The following is a 15,346-nucleotide window of genomic DNA, read 5'->3' as shown; positions in this document are numbered from 1 at the left end:
GAGGACAAAAGATTAGGAGTCCAGAAGACCTGGAAAACCTTGAGAAATGAATTATTAAATTAGTTGCCTTGCAGGTGAGACCACAAAATTAAAACACACATTACGTGACAATGGATGATGCAATTCTGTGATTCTGTGATACCAGCCGTTTATATAATAGGAATGTTTTCTGTAAATACATAAAGTGGATAAATACTCAGTGGAGAGCGTTCAGTTTGCTTGCAAAAGAAAAACAGGTATTAGCCAGCTGTGAATACATGTATGTTAACAGTGAGCAGCAGATTTGAATTAGATTTTTTTTTTGACTGGAATAGTCAGGGCATAAACCTAATTGGTTAGAAAGGGGGAGTATGATCACTTTATGAAGGATTTTATAATGTTAAGGGAATAGAATACAGAGTGGTAGGTCATTTCCATTTTTTGGAAATTTTGGAAATTGTGCACAACACAATTTGATTTCTGCACATAGAATGGGACTATTCTCTTACAAAATTTGGGCATAAAAGATGGAGACATCTCTGAGCTAGCTGCTCAAGACTGTAAGTGGTGGGTTTCCAGAGTTTTCACATCTAGTCTATTTTGATGGGGTTTTTTTTAGGAGATCAGTCATGCAAAAGGATAGCTTATTTCTTCCCATCAATTACAATGGGAATCTAGGTATCTGCACCGCAAACATCTATATAGATACTCCTGTATCTTGACAAAAAAGACCACTGAAGTCACAGAAAATTTGATGTCAGTGGATGTTTCGTCTGGTTTTTAATAGATCAAAAAGGAGCTGTCTGCATTTCTGCTTTGAAATAATACTTGAAATATTACTTTGTCTCAAAAATTATTTTCTAGTTGACTATGCTAATTTAAAAGCTTTTACCCCTTTGGGCAATCTCCTCATTATTTCACCCTTGAAACTGCTGTGTCACAAGGATAGCAATAAAAGCTTTTGTTTTGTCAGTGTGGCCTAAAGATTATCAGAAACATGTAAGAAATTAAAGAGGAGAGTTTTTCCCTATATTGCAAACTGCAAACTGTGCTAAGCAAAATAGCAGGATTGATCACCCCTTATCAAAAACAACTGATGAGTCAGTTGCAATCAGGTAGTATAAATGCTTAAAAATAAAAAATTTTGCAATTAAATTTAAGTTAACAGAGAAAAGCTTTAGCTAACATATTTTGACACTAGCTTAATCTTGCTACAAATATATAACTTGAAAATAATATGTAGAAAGGATGTGAAAATGAGTAGATTTAAAAAAAAGAGTAGATAAAGAAAGAAAAACTGTTTCTCCATGATTCAAACCTACCTGATCATTAAGAGGCTTTTCTTTATGTTTCATCTTAGCCAGCCAAGATGTAAAGATACTCTGACTTTGTAAATGGAAGCTGTGTTGGAATTAAATATTGTCTATGTGATATGTCATATATTGGATTTTCTTCACTATCTTGCATATCTAATCACCTTTTCTGTCTTATGTTGCTAGTGTTATTGTGACCTTCGACCTTTATTTTACCCAGAAGGTAACAGTTGAGAAAGTAAAAAATGAACTGGTTTTGGGTATCAACACAGATAAAACTCAGACTTTGAAAATTGATGTGAACAGCATACAAGTCACAGGTAATGCTAGCAAACATTTTTTGTCTGTACAAATCCTTAAGAACCACAGTTCACACAGATGAAAACTTTGACTCCCAATCAGCAAAAGAGCTCTCATGGGCATTCTCCTTCCCTGTTACAGAACTTTCAGCAGCAGCTGAAAGAAATGTTTACAATCTTGTCAATGAGAAAGTGTGAGTCAGCATTGGGTGTGTTCACTAAGAAGGCAGTAAAGGACGAAGTAGTGATTTCCCAGTTAAAACCCCTCAGTTTCATCTCTTTTATGTAGCAAAACCTTCGTAATTTAATTTTCCCTCAAGTTAATGCAATTAAGCCCCAACCGTGTTGTTTCATCAGTAAATGCAATTATCATTGTGTTTTGCTAAAGAATAAGGACAAGGGCTCAGCCTCACAGAGAATGAGGACTCATTTATTGAAAAGATGTCAGTAAGAACAACAACCTGAATACAGAGTATGGCTTCTGGAGAAGTATGCCCAGGGAACAGAATTCATAATCCTTTAATGCTTAGGTAAAGTGTAAATGAAAAAAAAAATGAATGAGGCTTTAAAGACTAGGTAGTTTTAAATTCGGCAAATATACAAATATAATGATTTTATTTAAGTACTGGAAAATTTATCAAAGCCTAAGTGGAAATCCAGCAAAATCAATGTGAATCATGGTTTTTACCTTTATTGAGGTAACAGGTCTTCACTGAGGATAAGGGTAAAAAAGTGATTTGCATCCTTTGAAGTGGAAGTTGATTAGCTGATATTTGAAGACCTACGGGAGATACTATTAAGTAGCAACTGATTGCTTTAGGAGGAGTGGGACATCTGGTGCACAGTGTCTCTTACTCTATTCTAAAAGGTTCATTTTTTGCCAAGTACTTCAGATATTCAAAGGCTAAATTCAGAGTCTTGACATCTTTATTTCTCTTTACTGCTTGCACCACATGTAAGAAGTTGTTTTAAATAACTGCACATCACTGTGGAAAGTGATTGCTCATTGTACTTCAAAAATGCCACCAAAGAAAAGTACGAAGAGCTTTTTGAAAGGTTGTATATCTGTTGATGAACTTTGAAGTTGCCAAGCTTTTCTTGTTGTGTATCATTAAAATGCTGCTTTTCACATGATATGTCCATTGCATTAGGAGTGCTTCGGTAACATAACCTGAAACAACTGTAACTAATTAACAATTACAATCATATATGGCACTTCTGCATGCCACATCTCTAGTATGTTGTGCAAGATGAGTATTATTTCTGTTTCAGAGGGGGAGGAACTATGACACAGGTGTGACTTGCTTATTAAAAGTAACTTGTAAATTATCCCAGGTTAATTTTAACTCGTATATCTGATCCAAATACTTTTCTATAAGACAGAGGTGCTCTGTAAAGCTCCATAGTATAGAAAATGTCAAGATGGAGATTTCCCAGATGAAGATATATTATATGAAAGACAATAAGTAAGGACTGAGGATTGAAAGGGATTATTATAGACCTTTCCTCCTGAGGAAGATCATAGAGTTTGAGAAAAGGCTGGGAACAAGGTGAGATGGTCAAAAGGAGGGAAGTGGGACACTGCTAGTGATTCAAAGTGAAACAGTCACAGCTAATTTATTTTATTTTTTAGCCTTTATTTCTGAGTTATATAAAACTAGATACTGTGCTATAAAAAGTGTTCATGACAAACAATATGCTTTTTTCCAGTGGCTGCTGAAAATCCTACTACAATGATGCCTGTAACTTCATCAGGTCAGCATCTTTTATAAAACAGAAACTATTTTTTATTATCAATACAAGATGAAGACACTTGCTATTCAGATGGTATAACTTAGTAAAGCTTCCTTGGCTGTAGTTATGGCTTGATTGTTTGGGTCAATTCAGTGACAGTTAGCTGCCCTTCATCATTTCTGACCATTTGAGAAACCTGTGATCTGAAGTCTGTAGGAAAGCTCCAAGAGCTTAATTAGAGGATCAAAACAAAACCTGAGTCTCTGTCAACCAGCTGAAACACAAGCTGTAGTTTTTGCAGCTTTAAACAGCTAGATGAGGCTGGAGTCCTACTCTCATGCTGTGGTTACTGATGCACTGAGAAATGTTGACAGACTTTCATTCCACTGTTACTAGAAATCTTACAATGAGAGCGTATGGAGCAGACACAAATCCTTGGTCTTGCATTTTCACTGAGTACAAATGTGCCAAAAGTCAATCAGACAGCCGAATAACACAGTAGGTTCTTTGTAGCACTAAGTGCAGGTATTGTTATCACATTTGTTCATGGGTAAATATGTATAAGCATAAGTATGTACCTATGCGTGTGTGTAAACATACAAATACTAGACAGGTTTGAGGGTCTTCTATTCACACTGCAATAACTGATTTGCTGAGCAACATTATTTATAAGAAGATGCACATACACATTTTAGTACTAATATTAAAGTTGTCACAACTTGTTTTGTTTCAACAGATCCCGTGAGTCTAACTACAAGCCCCTTGACACCAACTCCAGGTCAGAACTTCTACATACCTGGGAAGACAAGAAAGCATTGTCATGACGTATTTTGATGGGAAAGAAACACACAAAGATCTTTTGGAGTTATTTAAAAGCATGTGACTAGATCTAAAAGAAACACATTTCAAATTAACTTGGGTTCCACATTAATTTTCTTACACTTATGATGACATTTGACCTTCAGGATCAAACCACTCAAGCAGGCATTAACGTATCATTACCTAAGGTGGGGTTTGGGAATACAGCAAATACTGCCCATCTCATAAGGGCCGATTGGTTGCTGCTTAGTTCTGCCCAAGCAACTGCAAAGACACTCCCAGAGAGCAAGAAGTAATGTTCTAATGTTGCATTGTGTTTGCCCAGGTTCAGGACAACTCACCACAAGCAGGTCCTCAACAACTGCAGGTAGGTAACTATGTATGGGGAGGAGCAGGAAAGTTGTATGAAACAGTCCTCGCATAATTCAGTTCTTGCATCCCATTGCTACAAGTATGCAACATGAGGGTTTACCTTTGATTTGACTAAGGAGATCTCTTCAAAGTGAAGGGACTTGTAAGATTCTACATTCTACAGAAATGGTATACGTGTTCTTATGTTGATGTATATATTGACACTTGTACTGACTGCTTGTTTTTACTTCCTATCATTTCTTTGGGTTTTTGAACAAAAAAAAACCTGTTAGCAGACTCTCACATGACCTCCAATGGAAAGAAAGCCAAAGCTGATGGATCTTTGAAAACCTCTACTAGCCTTATCAATTGATAAAATACATATGACAGATAGATCTTTGCTCCACTACAAGCATTATGGTAATACATCTCCAAAGTGTTAGTCAGTAGTTTGTTTCTGCTATCATTCTGTTGTTTTGAGACATGGTTTTTGTTTGAGGTATTGTATATTATATCATATTATATTTTAGATATCACTAAATAAAAAAGTGCAGATCCTTACAGTTAAAAAGTAGTATTACACATCTCATCAAAATGAATGTTTTTTGGTTACTATGAATTATTAGGTTGGAGTTTACAAGTTTTGCTCACATTTTATTAAAGATATTACAGTCAGACCTGTTCTATAGGACAGAATTTAATTGATATTCTTATACTGGTAGATACAGACAAAAAAAAGCTCACCCACTTGCAGTCAAAGCTATGTACACAAGATTTAGCTGGGCCCTGGAGGCTACACAGTAGTTTAAGTTGTGAATTGTGCTTGAGTAGAACTTTGTAGCTAAAGTGTAGCCTCTTATGTCCACAGCTTTTGGATATGATTTGCATCTCTCCCTGAATCACTACCAAATATAAGTTGTGAATGCCCTCTTCCTTTGTAACTAAGGATGTTATTTCTTAAGCAGTTTTAACAGTCACTGAAGAATACGCGCAACTGAGCTGAAAATGTCAGTGATGTGCATAGACGTAAAAATAGACAGAATGTCCACTTCATGGAGCTGGTTGATTTTCCCCTTTTCATCTTCACTGATGCCTGGTATTTCCAAGCAATTGATTCAGTTACCATTGCTTTAGCAGTTTCAGCTCATAACCTCACAGAAACACAATTCTGGCTGGAGGACAAATTGTTGCTCCATGACTCTTATGTTACATTTTCAGTCTTAACATTTTCCATTCAAAAGCTCAAAGCTTTTCTAAATTTATATATCTAGGTTTCTTAGCAGACTTTGCAAAAACAGTGGAATGAGTGGCAACAAGCCATATGTGCGTTTGGGATACCTGCCAATTTTTCCACCTTTTTGATTTTTCACTTATGTGAAAGTAAAGTACAGTTACTAGGGTCACTTAATACAGTCATATAGAAGCTCAAATTGTCTAGATTTTCAGGAGTGCTTCAGTGTTTCACAGTATGATTTACAGTCAATTCATAATTCGTGCTACAAGTGCTCTTGCACACAATGGCACTATTGTCCTTTAGACAACTTGGTTTGTTTTTTTCATCATGATTACTATTCCCTTTAGTACTTCTGATTTTAGAATCTGTTAGTAGTTTTAAAATATGGTAGGTGCTTTGTAGCACTAGATGCAGGTATTGCTATCGCATACTACATACAAATTAACACATACAAATTCTCCAGGGCAGGTTACCAGACCAGAAGCTTCGTGCAATTTATGTGAGTTAAAGAAATGCACCTATGAATATAGGAGCCAGGTATCTATTGACAGTCTGATTATAGCCATAACAATGAAAGAGTTATTATTATTAGTCCGGTTACAGGCCTAGTAATACGCATAGTCCAAAGTGCATAGTTACTAGAGATTATTCCCAATGATATAGCTAAAACTGCTAACATAAAATTTTTCTCCTATCTATACCTTCCTCTGCTATCTTGATGCTCTCCTGATTCATAAGTTCAATGTTGCTAATCTTCCTGAAGAAGAAATGGGGAGGTGAGGGGGATGTGCCAGAGGAAGGGGTAGGAGAACTGGGAGTTGTCAGCATCCCAGGATGGAAAGGGCATAATGTTCCTGGTGTGGATTCCTTCCCTCTTGCTCTTGGGTCTGCTTGGGGTCATTTTTTTATGTTTGGTAACACTGTCTGCTTCCTTGTTCTTTCTATTTCAGTCTGAAGCCTACGTTATACACAAGTTTTAACACATGTAGTATGTTTACATCTGTTCAATGCTTGGGGTTTGGCTCTGTTGACCCTAAAAACAGCTTTATCCACCTCATGTGTTACTTCAGTGAGATTGCCCAGTGACTGACCATTTGTGAGTTGTGCTTATACCACTGATGCCTCTGTCACTGTCTTGTGCTTTTACTTTCATGGCTTTTGCTGTCAACTTGTGCATGTACTTTTGGGAATGTCTGTAACAATCCCAGTTTTTTCAACAACCTCCAAGATACAGATTCCTAATCACTTTTGTAAGGACTTCCTGCTCTTGCATGCATCCATGTCTTAGGTCTTTGAATGTTTCATTCCTTCTGAAATAATGATCCTTTAGAAAATGTACAGACAAATATATAGGTAGATATATGTATATAAGACTTTCAAAACTACTGTGAAGCTATGAATGAGGCTTCCTTCTCTGAAAGCAGCTGTGTGAGAACAGTCTGTCCATCTGCACCTTCCCTTCATCTTCTCCTGGGCTCTCCTGTCTCTCTGCTGGTAGAACTTCATCCTTAAATTTGCCGACATAGGATGCTTTGTAACCTGTTTAATACAAAATGGCCTAGCTTAGTTTAATAGCATCTGCTAAATCAACATGTTTTGATAGATAATTAGCAGGAAGTCCTCATGCAACTTTGTGCACTGGTAGGTCTGGGAGAGCAGGAATATCTAACAACAGCAAGCCCGTGATGGCCAATGATCAGCAACTTCTGCCAGCAAAACTGGTAGATGACAAACTATAGGGTAGGCCTTACTACACCTCTCACTTTATTCCTTCTAGCCTTTCATTTTATAAACTAAGGGATGGATCCACTAACTGTAGTGACATGCAGATCTTTTCTTCTGGGGACATTGTCATCCTGCTCACATATTTGAGTCTTAATGTAGTAAGTTAAAACAGTAAATAGGAAACCTAATGCAAATTCAAAGAGGAAAAAAAAGACTATTTGGGAGCTGAAAATGCCAGAGGCATCCTCAGTACGAAGATAATTATTAAAAGCACCACTAAGTAGGAAGCTGTGTTGGAGCAATCACAAATAAGCATTCATTTTTTCCACAGTGTTTGGAGGTTTACTATCACTAATTCAAATCTCCTTATGTACTTATGCATTCTTTCATGTGTAAATATGTATATACATAGGTTGTACGTATACCTGTATGTAAATATACAAATACTAGACAGGTTTGAGGGTCTTCTATTCATACTACAACAACCGATTTGTTAAGCAACATTATTTATAAGAAAATGCACATACACATTTTAGTACTAATACTAAAGGTGTCACAACTTGTTTTATTTCAACAGATCCCGTGAGTCTAACTACAAGCCCCTTGACACCAACTTCAGGTCAGAACTTCTACATACCAGGGAAGACAAGAAAGCATTGTCATATTTTGATGGGAAAGAAACACAAAAAGTTCTTTCAGAGTTATTGAAAAGCATGTGACTAGATCTAAAAGAAACACATTTCAAATTAACTTGAGTTCCACATTAATTTTCTTACACTTATGATGACATTTGACCTTCAGGATCAAACCACTCAAGCAGGCATTAACGTATCATTACCTAAGGTGGGGTTTGGGAATACAGCAAATACTGCCCATCTCATAAGGGCCGATTGGTTGCTGCTTAGTTCTGCCCAAGCAACTGCAAAGACACTCCCAGAGAGCAAGAAGTAATGTTCTGTGCTGGTTTGACTGAAAATGGGTTAATTTTCTTTGTGCAGTTAGAAGCCTTTATTTTTCATAGCTAGTAAGCTCATTATTCGGACTTATTTTGAGAACAAGCAGATAACACCCCAGCACAGAGCTAATGTTTTTAATTGCTCTGGTCTGAGCACCAAGGACACTGAATGCTCTGCCCACAGGTGTGAAGCAATGAGGCACAGCTTGACTGACACCCACACTGATCAATGAAAGTATTCCATTCCGTTAGCGTCATGCTGATTATTTAAGAAGTCAGGGCCTTCTGATTGCCCCTTCTTCCACTTTTTCTTGCTTACTCTTGTTATCAAAGCTGGGGCAGTTTTTGGTGTGGGACATTTAGTCTGGGTTTTGCCATTTTGCAGAGACCTCTGAGCCTTTCTGCCTTTTTCCTCTCTTTTCTCTATCCGGGATTGGCTGCGGGACCAGGTGCAGCTTGCTGGGACTGGCTGCTCAGTTGTGGACAGAGTTAGTGAGGAATTGCCTTGAGTATCTTTTATTTCTAATTTTTATATATATATTTACTAGAGGTGTATTAGTATTTTTTCATTTTATTAAACTGTGTTTATCTCAATGCAAGTTTCTCCCTTCCCTTTCAATTCTCTCCCTTATTGGGGGGGCTGGGGAGAGGGTGAGTGAGCAGCTATCGTGGTGGTATTGTTAGCTCGGTTTAAACCACGACATGTTCTAACCTTGTGTTGTGTTTCCCCAGGTTCAGGACAACTCACCACAAGCAAGACCTCAACAGCTGCAGGTAGGTAACTATGTGTGGGGAGGAGCAGGAAGGTTGTATGAAACAGTCCTCACATCCCATTGCTAGAAATACACAATATGAGAGTTTACCTTTGATTTGACTAAGGAGATCTCTTCAAAGTGAAGGGACTTGTAAGATTCTACATTCTACAGAAATGATATATGTGTTCTGTATGTTGATGTATATATCAACACTTGTACTGACTGCTCTTGTTTGCTTCCTATTATTTCTTTGGGTTTTTTGAACAAAAAAAACTGTTATCAAACTCACACATGATTTACAATGGAGAGAAAGTCAAAGCTGTTTGAATTTTTGAAAACCTCCGCTAGCCTTATTAAATTGTAAAATACATATGACATTTATATGCATTTTTGAATGGGTCTAATGTATTTACTGCCATTTTTGAGTATAGCAATCATATTGCAATTTAGGGAAATCTGCTTTTTTAAAAATAAGTCAAAATGTTTTCTAGAAAATGTTAATTTCTTTACATCCAGTAGGTGGCAATGCTGTTTAGTTTTCTGAGTTGAATAAAACTAGAATTGATCATGTCCTATATAAACAACGTTTTATTGCATATTTGGCTTATGACAAACATATTCCTAGATTATAGGCTGGGTTTTTGTTCTGGATCTGGAATGCACAGTTTCAACCCTGCTCATCTGTGGCAGTTAATTCATTGGCACTGTATCACCTCCAACACTTGACTAAATATGTTAATTTGTTTCAGTTACCAACTGGATGCAAAATGGCAGCTCTTTTGCATTACACTGTCTGTATTGCTAATACTAAAAGTGTTTTGTAAAGCACTTTGAAAAGCTATATTACATTCAAACCAATTCCAGTTTTTGTCATTTATACTGATATCATAAAACACAATATCATACAAGTATTTACTTAATCTAATTACAGAACTAACAGTTTTGTGCAAAAATAAATCAATCAATAATGGATAGAGGCTGCAAGACCTATTTTACAAATTAATATTTTACCTTTTTGTGTAAGAAATTTTGACCTTTTCCAGTAAGCATTTACTGAAGTAAATAAAAGGAATCAACTGAATAGTTTTAGGTGAATAGTTTCCATAGCGTTTAATGAATTTTCAAGAATTTTAAAATGTGTAATTATTTGAAGCTTATTTTAGCTGCATGTTTGTGTTCACTTTAATAAGACCCACTTGAACTCTACAGAAGTCTGAGACCAAAGCCATTTAAAGACTAAAAGAGCATGTTTTCAGTGGATGAGCATTTATGCTGTAGGAAAATACTATTAGTGTGATTCCACAATTTTAGTGATCTGCTCGTGTATTTTTTTTGCAGAAATTTGCTCTTAACTTGTAAATTTAATTTATAAATCTGAAAAGAATAGGGTTTCTGGTATTCCTTGCATTTTGAAATCCATTCTTAAAGGCTTTTGTTTTCAAGATACGCTGGTTAAAATATGAGATTCTTTAGTATGATGAAATGCAACATTTTTTTGACGTTGAAGAAATTATATTAAATTGTATTTAAACTGGAGATTTTCAGTCTTATTTAAACCAAAGTCCACTTTTCTCATTTTATTCAAGCATAAGAAACTGGAAAATGTCATTTATTATATTGCACAAAGTAGTTTATTCAGGTAGAAGAGGGAAATGGGAGTTCATGGAAATATTCTTCCAGCCCTACTTCAAGCTTAGATTAAAATAATATGTCACTTTCAATAACTTCCTCTATTCTGCTTCAAAATTATCTTTTCAGTATGTGATATTTCATTCCAGGTTTCTAAACATGCAGATTTGTAAAACACAATAGAATGGTTTATTTGATTTGTGCTAGAGTAACCAGAAGTAAGTCAGTTTTCCTTTGTAGTGAAACTGCATTACTGCTGTGCTGTTATTGCTGTTGTCCTTATTATTTCAGTTGAGTGTTCGCCACCTGCTGAACTTTGTAATGATGGTGTAACTTGCATTAGAAGGTATTTATTTTGTGATGGAGTCTCGGACTGCCCAGATGGTTCAGATGAATCTGAAGAAAGATGTGGTAAGAACATAAACCCCTGTAAATCAGTCTTTTTAAACATACTTATACCTGTCAATAGTTGGTAAATAGTTTATAGGTAATAAACTCCACAGTGAAGTTCAAATCAATTATACTACTACTACTAGGAATGACTTATAATCTTTTGCTTGTAAATGGAAACAATTTTCTTTAAAATTCTCTTTAATGAAGAATATGCTCAGTAAATAATGAAGAAATATTACAATCTGACTATATTAATATAAAATAATATAGAAATTATTGTTTAAAATCTAAATATTATTAATATAAACAAATATAATGTAAATTATTAAAAATGTAGACATTTCATATGAAGTTGTGCACCGGTAATATGAAAGAATGTTCTTTCCAAATAAATTATAATTATGATGCTATACAGATATAAAGTCAGATTACCTCATATTAGAAACCACCTAATGACATATTTGGAGTCACAAGAGAGGCATAAAGAATGTCATAATACAAAACACTACAAAACTGAGATGGGGTGGGCAGGGGGCCGGCTGGGCAGTGGCAGCATTTTGCAACCAGGGCAGTTGAGCACGGCTGCTGCCACTGCAGGATGGAGCCCTGGCAGGACCTCCAGCTCTGCTTGTTGGCTGCTCATCTGCATCTCACTACACTGAGCACTGGGAAACAGGAGTGTCTGTGTCACTCCGACGCAAATGTTCAAGTTGCTGCCACCACAGTGAGAGATGCAAGGTGGTGATGTGAAAATCTGGGCAACCAGCTCCAGGTGGCCCTGCTTGAGCAGGGGATTGGACCAGGTGACCTCCAGAGGTCCAACATCAACCCTTCTGTGATTCTGTGAAAATCTTACAAACCTGAAACTTGACTGGCTTTTAACTGAAAAAGTTCATATCCTTCAGTGCCAATGAGTTTGTTTGCCATTATCTGACTGTGTGGATACCTTTTTGTACAGAGCAGCCACTGCTCTGTGGAACAGTGAACACAGTGGAATTGTACCAGTCATACAAAAGCTAAAACTGTCTAGATTTTCAGAAGTGCTTCAGAGTTTCACAATGAGATTCACAGCCAATTCATGGTTTGTGCTACAAGTGCTCTTGCACGCAATGGACTGTTGCCCTTTGGACAAGTTGGTTTGTTTTTTCATCTTGATTACTATTCCCTCTAGTACTCCTGATTTTAGAATACGTCAATAGTTTTAAAATATAGGATACAAGGGTGAATTTTAATAGTATCTTCCTGCATTACACTGAATTCAGTAAAATCTCAGATTCTCAGAAGAGACTCAGGCAACTGAACATATTTTTGGTTGTCTTGTTTTATTGATCAAAATGATTTTGAAGCGTTTCTCTCCAGCTCTGCAATGCAGTGTAGTAACAAAAGGCATTACAAAAGTGCAGTTAGCAATTTCAATTAAAGGGTCTCTAGAGAAACATGAAAAACTGAACAGCATCTATTAATAATGGTTGGCATTGCTGAAAAGCAGCCTTAAGTGTACACAGAAGTGTAAGGAAAGGGAGACTGGAGGCTGATCCCAGGAGCTGTTTGCAGTTATTGTATGTCTAGGATAACATTTTGTGATTACCTACCTCACAGCATCACCACAGTGTTGAGAGACATTAATCATATGGAAGCCAGGAAGTAACATACCGCCTTTGGCACAGAAAGGTCCTGTCAAGTGAATTATGTGGGCTTGATCTGACCAGTTTGGGAGCTTCTCCCTGCAATTCAAGGATAACAGGATCAAGCCCTCCTAATGTGACCTGTATGCAACAGAAGTAAATAGAAATAGACAGCAAGATGCATGTTGGGGAAGCAGTGTAAGTGGTTCCTACAAAAGATGTCTCCTGTCTCATTAGGTGAACAACTGAGGCCTTTCTGAGGGCTCCAGGAGGAGGCAGAAATGTAATGACTTCTGTAACCCTGCCCACCTTTAACCACAGCTGCCTCCTCCCTGCAATGAGGAAACACTGTGAGGATCTTAAAGCTGGCTGAGGTGACTGCTGGACCACTTTCCATCATCTTTACCAAGTCTTGGGAAATGGGAGAGGTGCCTGAGGACTGGAGGAAAGCAAATGTTACTCCAGTCTTCAAAAAGGGCAAGAAGAAGGATGTGGGTAACTATAGACCAGTCAGCCTCACCTCCATCCCTGGGAAACTGATGGAACACATTATCCTTGGTGCCATCTCAAGGCATATTAGGGATAAGAGGGTCATTAGGGGCAGTCAACATGGCTTCACCAAAGGGAAGTAATGCTTGACCAACCTCATCAACTTTTATGAGGACATAACAAGATGGATGGATGATGGCAGAGCAGTGGATGTGGTCTACCTTGACTTGAGTAAGGCAGTTGACACAGTCTCCCACAGCATCTCACAGCTAAACTGAAGGAGTATGATCTGGATGAACGGGTAGTGAGGTGGACTGTGAACTGGCTGAAGGGAAGAAGACAGAGAGTTGTGGTCAATAGGGCAGAGTCTAGTTGGAGGCCTGTATCTAGTGGAGTGCCTCAAGGGTCAGCACTGGGGCCTGTATTATTCAATATATTCATCAATGATTTGGATGAGGGAATAGAGTGTACTATCAGCAAGTTTGCTGATGACACCAAGCTGGGAAGAATGGCTGATATGCCAGAAGGCTGTGCTGCCATCCAGTGAGACCTGAACAGGCTGGAGAGTTGGGCAGGGAAAAAATTTAATGAAATATAGCAAGGGAAAGTGTAGAGTCTTGTGTCTGGCTAGGAACAACCCCAGGTTCCAGTATAAGTTGGGGAATGACTTATTAGAGAGCAGTGTAGGGGAAAGGGACCTGGGGGTCCTGGTGGACAGCAGGATGACCATGAGCCAGCACTGTGCCCTTGTGGCCAGGAAGGCCAATGGCATCCTGGGGTGTATCAGAAGGGGGGTGGTTAGTAGGTCAAGAGAGGTTCTCCTTCCCCTCTACTCTGCACTGGTGAGACTGCATCTGGAATATTGTGTCCAGTTCTGGGCCCCTCAGTTCAAGAAGGAGAGGGAGCTGCTGGAGAGAGTCCAGCATAGGGCAACAAAGATGATTAAGGGAGTGGAGCGTCTCCCTTATGAGGAAAGGCTGAGGGAGCTGGGTCTCTTTAGTTTGGAGGAGACTGAGGGGTGACCTCATTAATGTTTACAGATATATAAAGGGTGAGTGTCATGAGGATGGAGCCAGGCTCTTCTTGGTGACAACCAATGATAGGACAAGGGGTAATGGGTACAAACTGGAACACAAAAGGTTCCACTTGAATTTGAGAAGAAACTTCTTCTCAGTGAGGGTGACAGAGCACTGGAACAGGCTGCCCAGGGAGGTTGTGGAGTCTCCTACTCTGGAGGCATTCAAGACCTGCCTGGACACATTCCTGTGTAACCTCATTTAGGTGTTCTTGCTCCGGCAGGGGGATTGGACTAGATGATCTTTTGAGGTCCCTTCCAATCCCAAACATTCTGTGATTCTGTGATGTTCAGGGAAATAGGACCAGTGCCAACTATTTTCCTGCTCATTCATGAGACACTAAACCGTGACTATCGCTGTGGATGAGCAGCCTAAGGACTTTTGCCTGAGTCTTTCTGTCTTGTTTCAAGTTACTCACTGTCTCTTAAGAGAAAAAAAAAAAACACAAATAAAAGGAAACAAGAACAGAAATGAATTGTTGAAAACAGTAAACCTTTGCATTAATTTTATGAGAACAGTTTGTTCTCATTTTCTTACTGTCAGTGCTATTAACTCCGTTTTCAATCAGGGTGTGTCTTGTTAACCATTTGTTAACAGTACCACTTTTTTGCAATCTTCATTAATAACAAGCTGGGCCCTTTTTTTTCTCACACTGATTTTATTATTCTCAATGGGAAATGGTTGTAAATATTAGCCTGTTGGTAATGAGAGGAAACACACTAATCAAAATGGACAGAAAAAGTGCTTCTACACCACTATCCAGCTCTAGAGCTATAGCCTATTCTGATAAAAAGATTATATAAAATAGTAACTATCGCTTTCATGTACCTTTTTTCTCTGTGTATTTGAAATCTTATGTGTTCTGTTTTCTGCTCAAAAGCCATGAAGATTATAAAAGGGAATATGTTTCTATTCCATCTCACGAATTAGACATATAATCCTTGGTGAAGTTCATTCTGCACAGTCTTTA

General features: G+C 37.8%; 1 protein-coding gene across 1 annotated transcript in view; it reads left to right on the top strand.

Moving 5' to 3' along the window:
- TMPRSS15 (transmembrane serine protease 15) overlaps positions 1-15,346 on the top strand; it is a gene marked incomplete at both ends in the record, with an annotated part of 57,717 nt that overhangs the window by 4,332 nt on the left and 38,039 nt on the right. Inside the window, 5 exons of the mRNA XM_082042952.1 lie at positions 1,479-1,612; positions 3,302-3,346; positions 8,032-8,073; positions 9,142-9,183; positions 11,085-11,204. Of these exons, the coding sequence (XP_081899078.1) occupies positions 1,479-1,612; positions 3,302-3,346; positions 8,032-8,073; positions 9,142-9,183; positions 11,085-11,204 (383 nt within the window). The remainder of the gene's footprint in view (positions 1-1,478; positions 1,613-3,301; positions 3,347-8,031; positions 8,074-9,141; positions 9,184-11,084; positions 11,205-15,346) is intronic.

Source organism: Streptopelia decaocto, assembly GCF_964273445.1.
Source record: "Streptopelia decaocto genome assembly, chromosome: 1".
NCBI lineage: Eukaryota > Metazoa > Chordata > Aves > Columbiformes > Columbidae > Streptopelia > Streptopelia decaocto.
This window is presented reverse-complemented; position numbering and strand designations above follow the sequence as displayed.